This window comes from Lichenostomus cassidix, chromosome 6 (genome assembly GCF_008360975.1).
Source record: "Lichenostomus cassidix isolate B80296 chromosome 6, HeHo_3.0, whole genome shotgun sequence".
Classification (NCBI taxonomy): domain Eukaryota; kingdom Metazoa; phylum Chordata; class Aves; order Passeriformes; family Meliphagidae; genus Lichenostomus; species Lichenostomus cassidix.
Genome location: NC_139487.1, coordinates 15,189,082 through 15,203,694, shown reverse-complemented (window position 1 = coordinate 15,203,694; position 14,613 = coordinate 15,189,082). Strand labels below are relative to the sequence as shown.

Genomic DNA, 14,613 nt, shown 5'->3' with positions numbered 1-14,613 from the left:
CACTACCTATGTTCCAATCCTGCCATCCTTACTCATAATTACATATCACCACTCTATTCAAAAGCTCACATTACATGTCAGAACAATGTAGAACTCAACTATGGCCTATTCAGAGAAGAGATTTTATTAATCTCAGTTTAGCTGTTATGCTTTGCTTGCCTGGTTTTCCTGGATGTGCAATTTCTGTGAATTGTTCTCACTAATAGTATCCTGTTTCTATGAGCAGGAAAGGGCCGAGTACAGTTTGTTAGTTAACATTACTTCCTATAAGCAGGGTCCTTATTCTGTAGTGGCAGCACTAGAGCAGTCATTGTTCATGCTGGATAAGCACTGGATCACGCTGATGGCTGTTAATGGACATCCTCTGCAGCGAAACATGAACTGATAATCAGTACACCCAGATTTGCAATAGACTTCCTCCTTCCTGTTTTTACACTGCTGACCAAGGAGATGCCTCTTCCTGCTAAGCCTTTGTGAGACTTACTGATGTATGAAGCAAGAAACTGAAAAACAAGTGCTGCACTACCGCTTTTTTTTTTCCCCCCTTAATTCTGTGTTGTAATAGTAGATAAAAAGGCAGCAAAGGAAACAGAAGCTTCGCTCACTTTGGTACTGGCTATCGCCATGGAATGAAGTGCCAAGTTTGGCCATCTGTTTCATATACCTACATGGGTACAAGTGGATGTAGCTGTAACCTGTGTTATTTCATAGAAAATAAAGTAGGGAACAGAAGTCCATATAGCAGTATTTTTATCTTCCTTTAATATTTCCATAGACTGTTTGTTCCATAAATTGTTACATTTTAGGAGCAACGGATTCATCTGTAAATCAAATTGTGAGCTCTTAAGTTCTTTTAAAAAATTTGATCTGATTTCTATTACACATGTACCAGAATTAGCCATCTATTAAAACCTCTAGCTAATCTGTCAACTTTATCTAGAGCTAATCTGTCAATTTTATCAAGAATATGTCTTGAGACATAATCTTCAAGATAAATACAGACCAATTGTTTTGGTAGACGAAATATATTTCATATGTCAACAATTTCATATGTCTCTTCACAAGACATGAAATAGAACAGAATATTTAATGTCAGAAATGTGTACATTACTTATTTCAATAGGCTTTGAATACCAACACTAATCAGATGTAAATACATTATTTCAGAAATTTAAGAAATTCCAGATTAAATAAAATACTCAGTAATCAGAAAGTTTCAAAACCAATTGGATTTAGAATGTATTTTATTCAATACTGATCAAACCAGATAATTCTTCTTTGTGTCAAGTTCCTCTGCAAACATATAACCAAAGCATGGATTTTACAATGATTTTATATTATTCATTTTTGTTAACACTCAGAGCTCACGTAGCCTATGCATAGAAAATTATCATGTATTTAACTTATGTAAAACAACAGCCTGTGCTATATATTCTTTGCACACCTCCCAGGATCACTGAAGAAAACAAAACATGACTTCCAACAAGTCTGTTTTCAATTCAGAAGCTGAACTGAAACTAACTCACAGTGTTTCTCTCGGTTAGGAAGCAATTAACAGTGTTGAAGCAACTGACTTACTCCAGTTCTCCACCTGCTCCATAAACAAACTAAGCAAATCTGTTCATTTCTTAGGGAAAGGTACTCCACACAGCACAAGAACTGCACATTTCAAGAGAAGGTAGCACACACTGGCTAACTCCTTACAGCTTCCTAAGTTTATGAAATACACCAGAACAAATATGCAACATAAAACAATATCTGCTATGTTATTTTCATGTTGAAATAAACCCAAACCAAACTTGGAAGAAAACACTGCTTCCATGAACAAAATGGGGTGAAAATCAAAGTGACTGCAAAGTCACCCTATGCCTAAGGAAGTTTGCAAACAGTGAAAGTCTCAAAACCTGAAAGTTTAAACATTTCCTACTGAAGCTGAAATGTCTCAAAAGTATCCCCCAGGTTCAATATACAGCAGTATATCCATTATTAATTTTGTATTACTCTGATTCACAGGAGAATTGCAAGTTACACTCACTGCAATTTTGCAAGCAAATTACTTTCCCTGAGACACAGTGAAAATCCCCCTCACAGTATTAGAATTGAACACTTTTCCCATGCTATATTTAAAAAAAAAATCCCCAGTGTCTTTTAGGTATTCTCTGTCCAATCCCATGTCTTTCCATTAAGGCTGATGCACTCTAAAATCTGTTTCCTTCCTTCTAAATACTTCTGTCAGTGATTAAGTTCCCTACTAGTTTGCTATTACTGGCAAAGGTTGAGGTATGGGAAAGGCTTCAGCCAGGCTTCAGGAGAGATCATTAACTCCTTCCTGCACAGGACCCAGTTTGTCAGAAGTACAGACAGATTCATAATAGACATGTACAAGAGGAAGAGATGCATTGTTGAAAACACTTTAAGCTGAACATCAAATTGAACATTCAGTCATTGTTATACCAAGGTCTATGGCGACAGGGGTTAAGTTTGGACATTTCAACCATCACCAGAAAATAGCCAGAAAGACTAAGCTAGATTTTATAACTAGCCACAGCAAGCCCTTCAGCAAGATAAAATCTCATGTGATTACTTGATGCTGATGCAAAGCTAGGTCTATATTTTTGAACTAATTAGTACTTAATAGTTTACAACAACCCATAAAAATAGTTTCCTATTTGCAAATTCATTCCTGTCATTATCTTAAAAGCACTATTTAAGACATATTAACCCTCATTGATTTGAACAAGCTCATTTTAGTAGTATAACACATAAAAAGCAATATGACGAAACTTGCAAACACACCAGCATTTGCAGGTCAAAACCAGACTTACATTTAACTGAATTATGCTAAGGCTCCTCAGACAGATATCTGTACTGAGGAAATTGCAAAGTCTCAGAGCAACGGTTCAGCAACACACAAAGTAAGCTGGAACACAGGCTATGCTGTTGGCTTTCAAAAAAAAAAATCTGCAAGTAAGTAAGCACCTGTGTGACTGGCATTTGTGAAGGATGCAAAATTATGCACTTCCCATGCACATGGCAGGTCCAAAATCTGGGTCACCAGACACTGAATAAAACCACCTTGAGGAATAAGTCAATGAAGAGAGATAGGAATAAGAGCAGACTTTTCTGAATTTAACTGACGTAAGAGTGCACAAGCAGAAGATGTTCATATTATGAGAAGGCTACATTTAAATGAGACACAGTAACACAAACTGCATGAAACACCTATTAAGTACACTATTCTGATGATGATACAGCAGATGATTCCTCTATTTTAAAAGTTTTAAAATATTTTGAAACTTGTTTCTGAAACACTGGGACAATTTCAAGCTCTTTGGTAATGCTTGTGGAATTGGAGAAAGCTATTTCAGAACAATTAACATAGGTTACTAGCCAGGTTAAAGCTTCACTTGGCAGTTGCCCATTTCGAAATCACTGCAAGAACTGAGTCAGAAGCTTATGCATGAACACTTAAAAGATCAAGATAACCTGATTTGTAGACACATATTTCATGACAAACTTAATCAGCATTGAACCTAAAGATTTTTTCACAACAAAAAAATGCAGTGCAGATATGATTACCCACAAGCAGTTCTTTATAAAAAGTTGAGAAGTAATATGTTGAAACTTGCAGCAATACAAATGAATCCTTCTAAAATATTTTGCTACCAATGGCAAATCTTACTGATCGGGCTACAGAAAAAACAGAACTGCAGTTCTGCTGCTGAATGCCAGATTAATCAGTCTACAGCACACACTCTTCTTATGCCCTTTTGACTCTATATAATGGACTAGTGACAAAAAAATTGCTCCTCCAGAGCAATATATATCATATAGCCAGTTGTTTTATCTGACTGTTGTCTTTACACTTAAATACGTGACATACCATCAAATCCTGCACCAAGTAACAAAATCTGCAACTAACTCTACAAGCATGTCTCTGTTTTTTCAGGATACACTGTTCACAGTGAGCAGGTCAGTCTCCTTAGTCCATAACAATCCAGTTACAAAACAGGAGTCACCTATCATAATGAAAATAAACTGGTATATAAATATATGTGCTGGTTTGGGCTGGGATAGAGTTAATTTTCTTCACAGTGGCTAGTATGGGGCTGTGTTTTGGATTTATGCTGAGCACAGGGTTGATAACATAGAGATGCTGTTGTCATTGCTGAGCAGGGTTTGCACAGAGCCAAGGCCTTTTCATGCTGCCATGCTGGTGAGGAGACTGGAGGTGCACAGGAGGCTGGGGGGAGACATAGCCAAGACAGGTGACCTCAACTGAACAAAGGGATATTCCAGACCAGATGGCATCATGATCAGAACATAAAGTGGAGCAACAAGGAGGAAGAGGGGAACATTTGGAGTGATGACACTGATCTTCCAAAGTAACCACCACCTCTGAGGGGGCCTTGCTGTCCTGGACACAGCTGAACACCTGTCTGTTCATGGGATGCAGTAAATTCATTGCTTGCTTTGCTTGTGTGTGCAGCCTTTGCTTCCCCTATTAAACTGTCTTTATCTCAACCCACAAGTTTCCCAGCTTTTACCCTTCTGATCCTCTCCCCCATATCCTGCAAGTGGAGAAGTGAATGAGCAGCTGGGTGGGCTTGGCTGCCAGCTGGGGTTAAACCACAACAATATACATGCAAGTACAGTCTGTGACCTGATCCAAAGGAGGCCACAGCTATCACACAAAGACTTTCCAGTTCTTTTTGGCTACTTTGTAACTTCTGTTTGAAAGGGAATCAGGAATGAAACACATAAACTTGAAAATTTAGAAAGGCTTGAAGACAGACCATTAATAAAGATAGAGTCTACTGATTTTCAAACCAATAGCTCATAACTCTGTAAAAGAGTATCATACTATTTGAAATCCAAATATGTGATCAAACCATTAAAGTTCTGATTTAAAGCATTCACCGGCTGATGATCTCAGAGTCCTCTCACATTTGCTCTATATTTAAAACAAGACTAAGCGATAGACAAAAATGTGAATTGCTGGCTCATACTCCAAAACCAAAATAATGAAAACACAGAAAAATTACTTTAGACAATCATACCAGACAAGTAAGACCACAAGACAAAAATGAAGGCAACCACATTTTGTATTTGGATAACCACATCACAAATCCCAACAGACCATAGGCAAGTACTCAGAAAATGTACTTCCCTGCATGCAATTGTGTTAATGCTGTACAATCTTCCCACATTTTGAGAAGTCATTCACACTGCTTATGTTACTGCTTACTAACTGTTGTGCTGAAGACACAGAATCACATAGCTAAATCATGCCTGCTAGTAACTGTAACGTATACTTTCAGTAAAACTGAAGTTAAAGTTACATAACATTTAGGCACGTTGCCCCTTTTGATTTGGACAGACCCCCTCAATGAATATAAGAATAGCTCCAAAATACAAATTACAATCCCCAGTCTGGGCAAAGCACCTGCAGTTGCAAAGTGTACCACAGCATAATAAAAGCAGCAGAATTAGACACTCACTCATATTTCTAATTCTGAATTTTCTTAGAGATCTGGATCAGTAAAGGACAAAATAGTCTTGCTTATTTTTCTAATGATGCCTTACTAACCTTTTACCTTTGGCTTTTCTGCAACACAAGGACAGATTCTAACACTTCAGCCAAACTCGTTTATGATGCCCAACCTCAAATACGGTTTAACCTAAATGAGAAAAACACAGCACCATACAGCAATGATTTTACTTTGCAGACTCAGCTCAGTGCTGCTTTTACCAGTGCAATGCAGTCGCAGATCAGTGGAAGGTGACTGCAGCATACTGCAGCATCAGACAGAAATGCATCAACTGAACAGCACTTGTGGGTGTGATTGCTGTATCCAGAGACAACAGGCCAGTGAAATATTTTTGCAGGAGGCTCGCGAAGAACTCTGCAAAGAAGTTTCAGGGCCTGCACAACTTAGAGCAACCTAGAAGAAGCTCTAACATCTACCAGGCAACAGCCTGGTGATGGCAGATTTCAGGAAGAGAGAATTTGATTAAAAGCATTTTCACACTGACTTTTGAGGAGCACTTTCCAAGCTGTGATTGTGGATTAAAGCTACAGAGTACATTCCATCTACAGATACATCAATAGTCAGAGCACCTCCTTATCAACTTCACCTTAGCTACAAAATTTCCATTATTAAATCCCCCACAGTTTTTATATTTAATTTTACTTTTGTATTTTTGTTCAGTCAGTGGATTGTAGGCATGGAGGTACTCCACTGACAGGCTGTGCATGGGAATCACAGAATACTGCAGACCTAGTGATGCAAAGCTCACAAGATGAAGTGTATAGAGAAAGTCTACCATATGCTTATGAAATATATCGCCAAGCTAGAGTTTAAGAGTTAATTCATTTATTTTGAAAAAAGGTTTTGAAATACTCCACATTACTACGGACTCAAGGAGACTTATCTGTAGTATACAGGGCACTGGCAGAGCAACTTCTTCTGCTGTTGAGTTCCACTTCGACCTATTTCAACCAACCATAAACTAAACATCAGATAAGGTCAACTATGTTCTCCTGAAGAGAATTTATTTTGGTAGCTACCACAGTATGTCCAACTGACTATTCAAGAAGTGTTAAGACACAGAGTTCAGTGAGGGCCTTAAACTTTTTTGTTATCAGTTTTTTTTCTGATTTTTTTGTCATTGTTATTGAGAGGATTACAGGAATTGCCTTTCTTTCTGTCTTCTTCCATTTCCTTTCTGAAGATTAGAAATGTGATAGCTCTCCCTGAGAGAAGCCCAAAAGTATGTATGCAACATGAATTATAAGATACTAACATGTTATACAAAAAGGTGAGAGTGATGAGCCTTTAACAGGTTTTGTCATTAATCTCATTTTGTTAGGCATTAAAGCCAAAAAGAGGTTGATAAAAGTTTCACAGAGTCTGATGAAAAAAAAATTAATTTTGGCTTGCTATATACACAATCTGCCTATTTAATGAAAGGCATGTTGGCTTAAGTCTCATTTGTAATGATTCAGCATGTGTTACTGAATTTAGAGATGCAAGTAAAATAGCAGCAAATTTAAATCAATAAATTAATCCTCTTAAAAGCCTAAAAAGAAATAAATTTAATTAAATACAGTATCTTCATTTCATACTTCTTGAGATGCAGAGCAATCTTTAGGAGCTAACTCTCCTAAACAGCAAATGATCCCAACTGCACTAGCTATGCATTGATTCCTCCTATAAAGGACCTGCATTTCATATTCCTCTTTATGGGCAGATCTCACCACTAGGAAATCACCTGCAGGATCAGGTTGTATGTTGTTCCTTATCTGTAAATTATACACAAAACCATTATAGATCAATAAATGCTGTTATTTTTTACACCATAAGAACAAGTGCTGCTGCTCTTGTAGCGGGGCAGGAAACAGCACCCTGGCAGGGACAGCTACACCCAACTAACCACCAAAACACTAAAGAAAAACAAGAGCAAAAATGTGTTTCTATGGAATCTACACACGGCTCACAAAAAAAAAGAAGTACACTTCCTTTGTGAAGCATGGATGCACCAGGAAGACATTAACATCTTGATATGAACAATTAAGGATAAGTCAGATCTTGCATATCCTATGATCTTCAGCATTGAATTACCTCATACTTCTTATCCAAACCACTCACTTCAAGTCCCTTCTTTTGTTCTGCTGCTCAAGTAGGTAGGTATGTTGGTACTTTATTTCACGTGGCAATGCTATAAATATTCCCCCAGCATTACAGACCAGAGATTACAAAAATATTCCATTTCACATAATGAAATGAACACAATTTCAGTCATTACATGACACAACTGGCTTCAGCAGCTTCTGCGACTGGAAATCAATGGATCACTTTATGTTGCAGTCTTATGCAACTGCACACAGAATTACTCATTTCTTTGATTTATATTGTTTAGCAAGTAAACCTAGATCTCATGCAGAAAATAATGCTCCGTTTTACATTCATGCTTCTGTTCATTGAAATAGATCTTGTAATTAGATATGGGATTTCAGACTTTTCAGTTTCACACAGCAAGTCACAAATTGTAACAGACAGAGCTGAGCAGACAGCTCAAGTTTTGATTTTAAACATTGCTGTTCTTGGGAAACAGAAGCATGGACTTCTTTCAAAACACTCAGTCAGATGTAACCACTCTCTAACCTCTTTTTTTTTTTAATTTGTAATTGAACACTAGAGGTTGAATCAGACCAACATGCACTTTTTTCCTAAAAATCCTGAAAGTCAGCAATGCAAAACTGCCTTATTGGAAAGCCAGTGATAGGACGGGAACATGCAAAAAAACGCCAGAAACTGAATGTCAGTATTTACAAAAACTTCAGCACATTTTAACTGTTTACTATTGATAAGCATTCCCCATCCACACCTGTGGCTCCCAAACACACCTTCTAGCATAATTCTCTGTCCTTTCCACAGGTTACTCTGATATAAGCTCTACTCTAGAGATGTAGTGAAACTGCAATTATATTTAATATTCTGGTGTGGTTTTTTGCAGGCATCAGCTTCAACCTGCCTGGGCTTGTTAAGTGAAACACAGTTAAACTGCCTCCAGGGACAACTCTAGTCTGAAAGCATCCAAGCTACTTTCTCTCAGTCTAAACCCACAGACTCTCACAGGAGAGGCTCCTTGTGATGCTCAGCTTCAGCATCTCCACACCGTATTCCCAACAGCAGCTGTGTTTATGGAACATGAGGGGAGATTAGAGTGCAGTTTGCTCCAAGCTGACCTCCAACAGCAGACTGACCCACCAAACAGTCCCTGTGTGATGTCTGGATGACCCTACCACAGTCCCCATCGGGGCTCTCAGAGGACTGATTAGCCACAGCCTCGTACAAACACCCAGACTCTCACCTCCTACACCATTTTGGAGGATCCACTGTAGACACACACAGCCAACCTCTAAATCAATTGCTGTGATGTGCAAAATTACCCATCTGGCATGCAACAGAAACTTCTCTTCCACCAGTTCTCCACACTGGGTTCCTCACCCATGTACCACACACTCACCCCTTCCCAGCCCTGTTCACTCTCCAGCAGGCACCATTCCTGCTCCAGGAAAAGCCAACAGCACCATGCTCAGTGCTTTGCAGCATGCTGCCACACAAACTGCCTTTTCCAGTTTTCTGCACACAGCCTCGCTGTATCTTCTCAAAGAGATAACATTCAAATTCACAGTTCTCTCTCCTCCATTTGGCTAGTGCCTATGCTTTTTTATTTCTTTCAGACGTCTTTAATCAGGGAAGGATCAGCACAGCTCCACGATGAAGATCCTCTTTCCCCCTGTGTTTCCTCTATACCCAATTCACTCTACCCAGGCCCTGCCCTTCTCTCCCCAGCTCAAAGTGAAAGGCACTTCGACGTTCACCTCTAACAAGAAAGGTTATGCAAAACCTTTTTTTCAACATGCAGGCTAGGCCATTTAGCAGCATGTGCAATTGGAGGGAAAAGGCAGAAAACCAAACCACTGAAGACATGGCATATCAGAAATGCTCTGAACAGTCACATCTCCAAAGAAAGCTAACCAGGTTGGTAGGTTTCAGACTGCATCATTAGAGGTTGCATAGTGCAGCACTGCAACACCCACCCACGGTACGGTTTCGGCCCCGTTCTCAGCACAGAGCCGGGGATACCGGCACACCCAGGGAGCTCACTCGTGTCCCAGTGCGGGACAGCAAGGGCCGGCACCGGGTTTCGGCGGGCGCCCCAAGTCGGCCAGCCGCGCCGAGCCAAGCGCCGTGCCCCGTCCCGAGGCCGCACTCCAGCCGCACCGGAGCCGGGCAGTGCCCGGCTGCTTCCCCGGCAGACAATGCCGGGGAACGGCCAGCCCAGGGCCGGGACACGGCCACCGTCGCCGCTCGGCCCATCTTCCCTGTCAGCGCCCCGGCACGGCATGACAGCCCCGCCGCCTGCCCGCGCTGCATCGGCCCCTTCCCTCCACCCGGCGGGGCCCGGCCCGGGGGCGGCGGTCGAGCCTCCGCCGAGCGGCACCGGGGACTGCGCGTCCCTCCGCTCCCGCCGGCAGCGCTGCGGGCGGCCCCGCGCCGTCCCTGGGGAGCAGCTGTCAGAAAGCGCGGCCGGGCCGGGCCGCGGCTCCCCGGGCCGGCGGGCGGGCAGGGCGGGGGAGCTTCGCCCGCTAGCGGCGCCACGGCCCCCGCGCCCCGCACCTCAGGGTGGGTCCCACGCAGGCCGTGTCGGTGCTCTCGATCTCCTGCAAGATCCGATCATGCTCGGGGAGACTCTCCGCCATCTTGGATGGGAGGGACCCGGCGGCCGCGCCGCTGCGGGAGGCGCGGAGGGAGGAGCGGCCGCGGAGCCGGGCAGGGCCGGCGGGAGCGCCGGGGAGGCTTTGCCGGTGCGCTCGGGGCGCGGGGCGGCGGCCAGGAGGGAGGGGCCGGACAGGTGAGGAGGGGAGAGCGCAGGTGAGGAGGCGCAGGTGCTGCCGGGCCGCGTCCTTCTGGTTCGCACCGGCTCGGCGGCGCCCCGCGGCCCTTGTCAGGGGACGGGCGGGCTGCGCCTGGGACGCCCAGGGAGCACGGCAGAGCCCCTCCGTCCCCGTGGCATCTCCCGGCGCTGGGGTCTGCCGGCAGCTGCGGCTCCCCGGCGCCAGCCGCCGCGACCCGCTCAGCGCACTGTGCCAGCCGAGGGACACGCAGAGTGCGGCCCTGAGCCGGCCGGGCTGGCTGCCCGCCCAGCTGCGCCCGCTGCAGAGACGCCTTGAAGGCGGACAGGGTTCAACACGGCCTTTGCCACTGGGCTAAATCTGCTTTGCTTCATGGTGTGGTCTTGTTTTATTATTATCATAATTGATTTGGTTTGTTTTGACTTGGCCGTTCCCGCACACGTCCCGGCAGGGAGGCACTGACCCTGAGGCGAAGGCACTGCGGGGTTTCTGCCTTCAGGTTATGTCACTGACTTCATTCCTTCCATTCTTTACCTGATAGAAATTTGGGGGTCGGGGTGAAAATAGAGCAAAACCAAACCAAAACAAAAAAGTGCACCTTTACGCCAGTGGATTGCTATGTTTCACTAGAAACTGACATATGTTTCCTAGTGCTTTGTACAGCAAAGCTTCGTCTGTCAATGAAGGAGGAATAGCCTATTTTCTATTTAAATTACACACTTTGTGGCCTGTGGCCAAAGATTAACTAGTCCTTGGGTTTTGCATGCTCAGGAGACAGGATGCACCTGCTTTCTGGGCAAAGTTATCTGCACACAGATGGGAAGCTCGTGTAAAGTAAAAGGCCAGATAGGTGAAGCTTCAGAGTGATGTGTAGCTACTTTTTGCAGTTAATGAACTGACAGCATTTGACAAGCGTGAATGCATCAAGGTCTACAATTGCATTTAACACCCTTCCAGTTACTGTTATCAAGCTCATCATCTCGCTTCCTCTGGTGCAACTACACCTGTACACGAGTTAATAAATGGCACCAAGACTGTGCACATCTTGTCTGTGCTTGTGCCTTTATCATATTCAGTGTTGATTCAGATGACACCTACTAAATCAACAAGGGCTATTCTAAATGTAGACAAGTGCTTACAAAGTGCATGATGCAAAAAAACAAAGACAAAATTAGGAAAAATCCTACCACTTGTAGTATTTCCATCAAGAAATCACTCAAATGCAATAGCAATCTTCCCACATCCCTTTTTTCTCCCATCACCGAAATACTGAAGTTGTAGATTGACACATTTTTCAGGGTAAATGTAATTTTCTTTTTTTAGCCTGATCATTACTGTAACCTGATGCCTACAGTGCCAGGCAGGCTATTTTTAAAACTCTTCTACAAATACTGACAATATACTTAGACAAATTACATCATTATCTTTTATGTATTACTTTTTTAAAGGACAAATATGCAGAGGAATTTTTTCAGTTGCACTTTTCCCATTAAACAGTTTCCTTAAGCTGCAAATAAAAAAAAAATTAGATCTTCAGATATTTAGAAATATCAACAGTAAAACCATAAGTAGTTGTGTCTTTAGTGATTAAAATAAAAGTTGCATTTATTAAAAAATTAGCAATAAAAAGCATTTAATTCTTTTAAAATGTAGCTGCTAACTTCAAACCAAAAACACTGCTATACAAAAGAGAAAATTTCTCCTTTTTTCCCTTTTAAGAGCAATTTCTTTTTTTACAAATCTGCAGCCAGCCATCAGTAACAGATCACTTTGTCCTGGTGAACAGAAAGAGCGGAGTAGGTGACCTTGGTTTGTATTTTTTCACTTAGGGCCAATCACATTGAAATTAAACTCAACTTTCCTGTAGGCTTCAGGGTCAAGAAAACAAAGTTTCTAAGATATTGTGCTGACTGAAAGAACATCTGTAGAATGGAACACATCCATCATGAAGAGTATAATATTATCAAAAAGAGGCATACCTTAGTGTGGTTCCAAGAGGCAGCTCAAAGGACTGGATCTCAGCAAGGGCATTTTCGTATATCTGATCTTTATTTTCTTCTGGATACAATTCTGACAGATTTGGCTTGCTTTTCCTTGCCATAGAGTAGCATAAAACTAATCTAACTTTAGGTGAGGACTTTTATTCTGATTACTATAGTTGACTAAGTGACTCTCTAGTCAGCAAAACCAGGCATAAAAAAAAGATCCTGTGCTAACCTCGTGACTCCTGAGGACTTTGTGTCCAAGAATGGTGCACAGCTGCTGTTTTCCTGTCTGCTGGTAACATTTGCCTTGTATGCAGTACCCAGGCCTGCACAATCTTTTTTGTGTGTCTAAGTTATTTATCTTAACAACAAATTTACTGCCAAAGTAATATTTTTATATCCTTGAAATAGCTCATCATTAATAAATATTAAACCTCATAACTTTAAAGGAATTTCAGACACTAGGCATCAATGCCTAATTTCTCTGTTAAGTTTTACGGGATTAAAAAAAAAAATTTTTAATTCTGTTTTCCTTTTGCGACATAAAAAGCTTGCACACAAGGACTTAGCTGGATTTATGAAAAAGGTTTATGGATCTTGTAAAGCAGATTAGAAAAACAGAGAAACTTTTATGTTCTCATCATTTTCCTTTTCAGCATTAGTAGCTGCTACTTATAATAACAAATTGCAAAAAATTCTCTGTGATAACTCTGGGTTTTATATGTGTGAGCATAAAGAAGCTGTTATTAATTTATTACCTGCATGGAGAAAACTGGATAAGCAAATGTTGAAAGCAGTGCTGCTGTCATGTCGTTGTCATGATGATGGCAAAGAAAATACTTTACACAACTGCCATGAATTACTTTAACTTCAGGCAGTTATTTCAAACATGAGACTGGATTTCTAGACATTTCAGATTAAACAACTTTTTAGAAACCTAATTCAATATTATTTGGATAATCCAACTTAATATATTTTGGTTTTTTAAATATTTCAAGGGTTTTAATCAAAATTTGGTTCCTAATCTCAGTACTGCTCCTGACAAAATTGATGAGAGTCCGGATAGTCATAATGCAGTCAACAGTTAAATGCAGGCAAGCAAAGATTACTCATTTCTGAGCAGGGTGATACATAGTTTATTCATATCTCTGTGCCCAGTGGGAACACTGAGATGAGTTCATGTCAGTAGCAGTGGGAAAGAAAACTAAAGGCTACAATGAGTTTAGGCTGTGCAAATTTGCAATGTGTTCCCTTGAAAAGTTGCTTTAATCACCAGTTTATTTTTTAACCAAAATTAAGCAATTGCTCTGTTAGCATTACTATGTAATACATTTCCTGCTTTCATGTTCTACACAGAGTTGTGAGTAATTTTTACACTTTCCACAAGATATGGGAGCCTGTGATTGACCCATCCAGCCACTGGATGTCACACAAATGCAGATGAAAAGATGGATATTGTAACTACTCATTCTAATCTTAACAGTTGCTGGATTCAGTATTAATTTAACAATTAACAGGTGACACATTGAAAGTAAACAGCAAATGTTATAATAAGCGTAAGCTTATTTGTGGGGTAGAAGAAAGTACATCAACTGCCACTGTGGCAGAGCAGATGCAGGGCAGGTAAATCAGATATGCCTCAGACATCTACACCCACCCATCACACACTGTGGCTGGCAATAAAAATAGAATGCAGTGATGGGAGCATGATGATTTATACAAAGTGCTTTTATGAATATATTTATGTGGTTTTAAATGAGTTTGATTCTTACAGAGGCTTTGGCTACAATTTCTTCTTCATTCTTTCCCCAAAATTTAAATAGTAGCTTGCTTTAGGAAATCAACCAACCAAAATAAACAGGACTCTGAATCTGTTGTGCAAATGTTCTTGCTGGTATCACAGCTGCCTGGAAATAAATATGTTTAATAACAAAGCAAAACAATGTAAAAAGAAGCAAAGAAATATAAAGGTGAATGACCAAGAAAGAGGCAGATTTTACAGTCTCTTCCATTGCAGCAGTGGGTGTTGAAGTCCCTTGGTTGTACGGGACCACACCAAATTGCACCAGGTCCAACTGCTCAGCTCTCCAGGGTGTTTTACAGCCCCACTGAACCAGTCTAAGACCATGACATCCAGAGAAGGATCCAATGTACAGTGGTGGATCTGTATCTGACCTCAGATCCATGGGCAGGAGTACATTA

General features: G+C 41.3%; 1 protein-coding gene across 8 annotated transcripts in view; it reads right to left on the bottom strand.

Moving 5' to 3' along the window:
- EXOC6 (exocyst complex component 6) overlaps positions 1 to 12,707 on the bottom strand; it is an 88,427-nt gene extending 75,720 nt beyond the window's left edge. For 3 of the 8 annotated variants that reach the window (XM_085065203.1, XM_085065208.1, XM_085065205.1), the window contains exon 1: positions 10,191 to 10,348. In XM_085065203.1, coding sequence (XP_084921329.1) covers positions 10,191 to 10,273 — 83 coding nt within the window. In that variant the 5' untranslated portion in view covers positions 10,274 to 10,348. Of the gene's footprint in view, positions 1 to 10,190; positions 10,349 to 12,405 lie in introns of those variants that run through there. The other 5 variants (XM_085065200.1, XM_085065201.1, XM_085065207.1 and 2 more) reach the window with 4 other exon arrangements.
- Between the last annotated feature and the right edge of the window lie 1,906 nt (positions 12,708 to 14,613).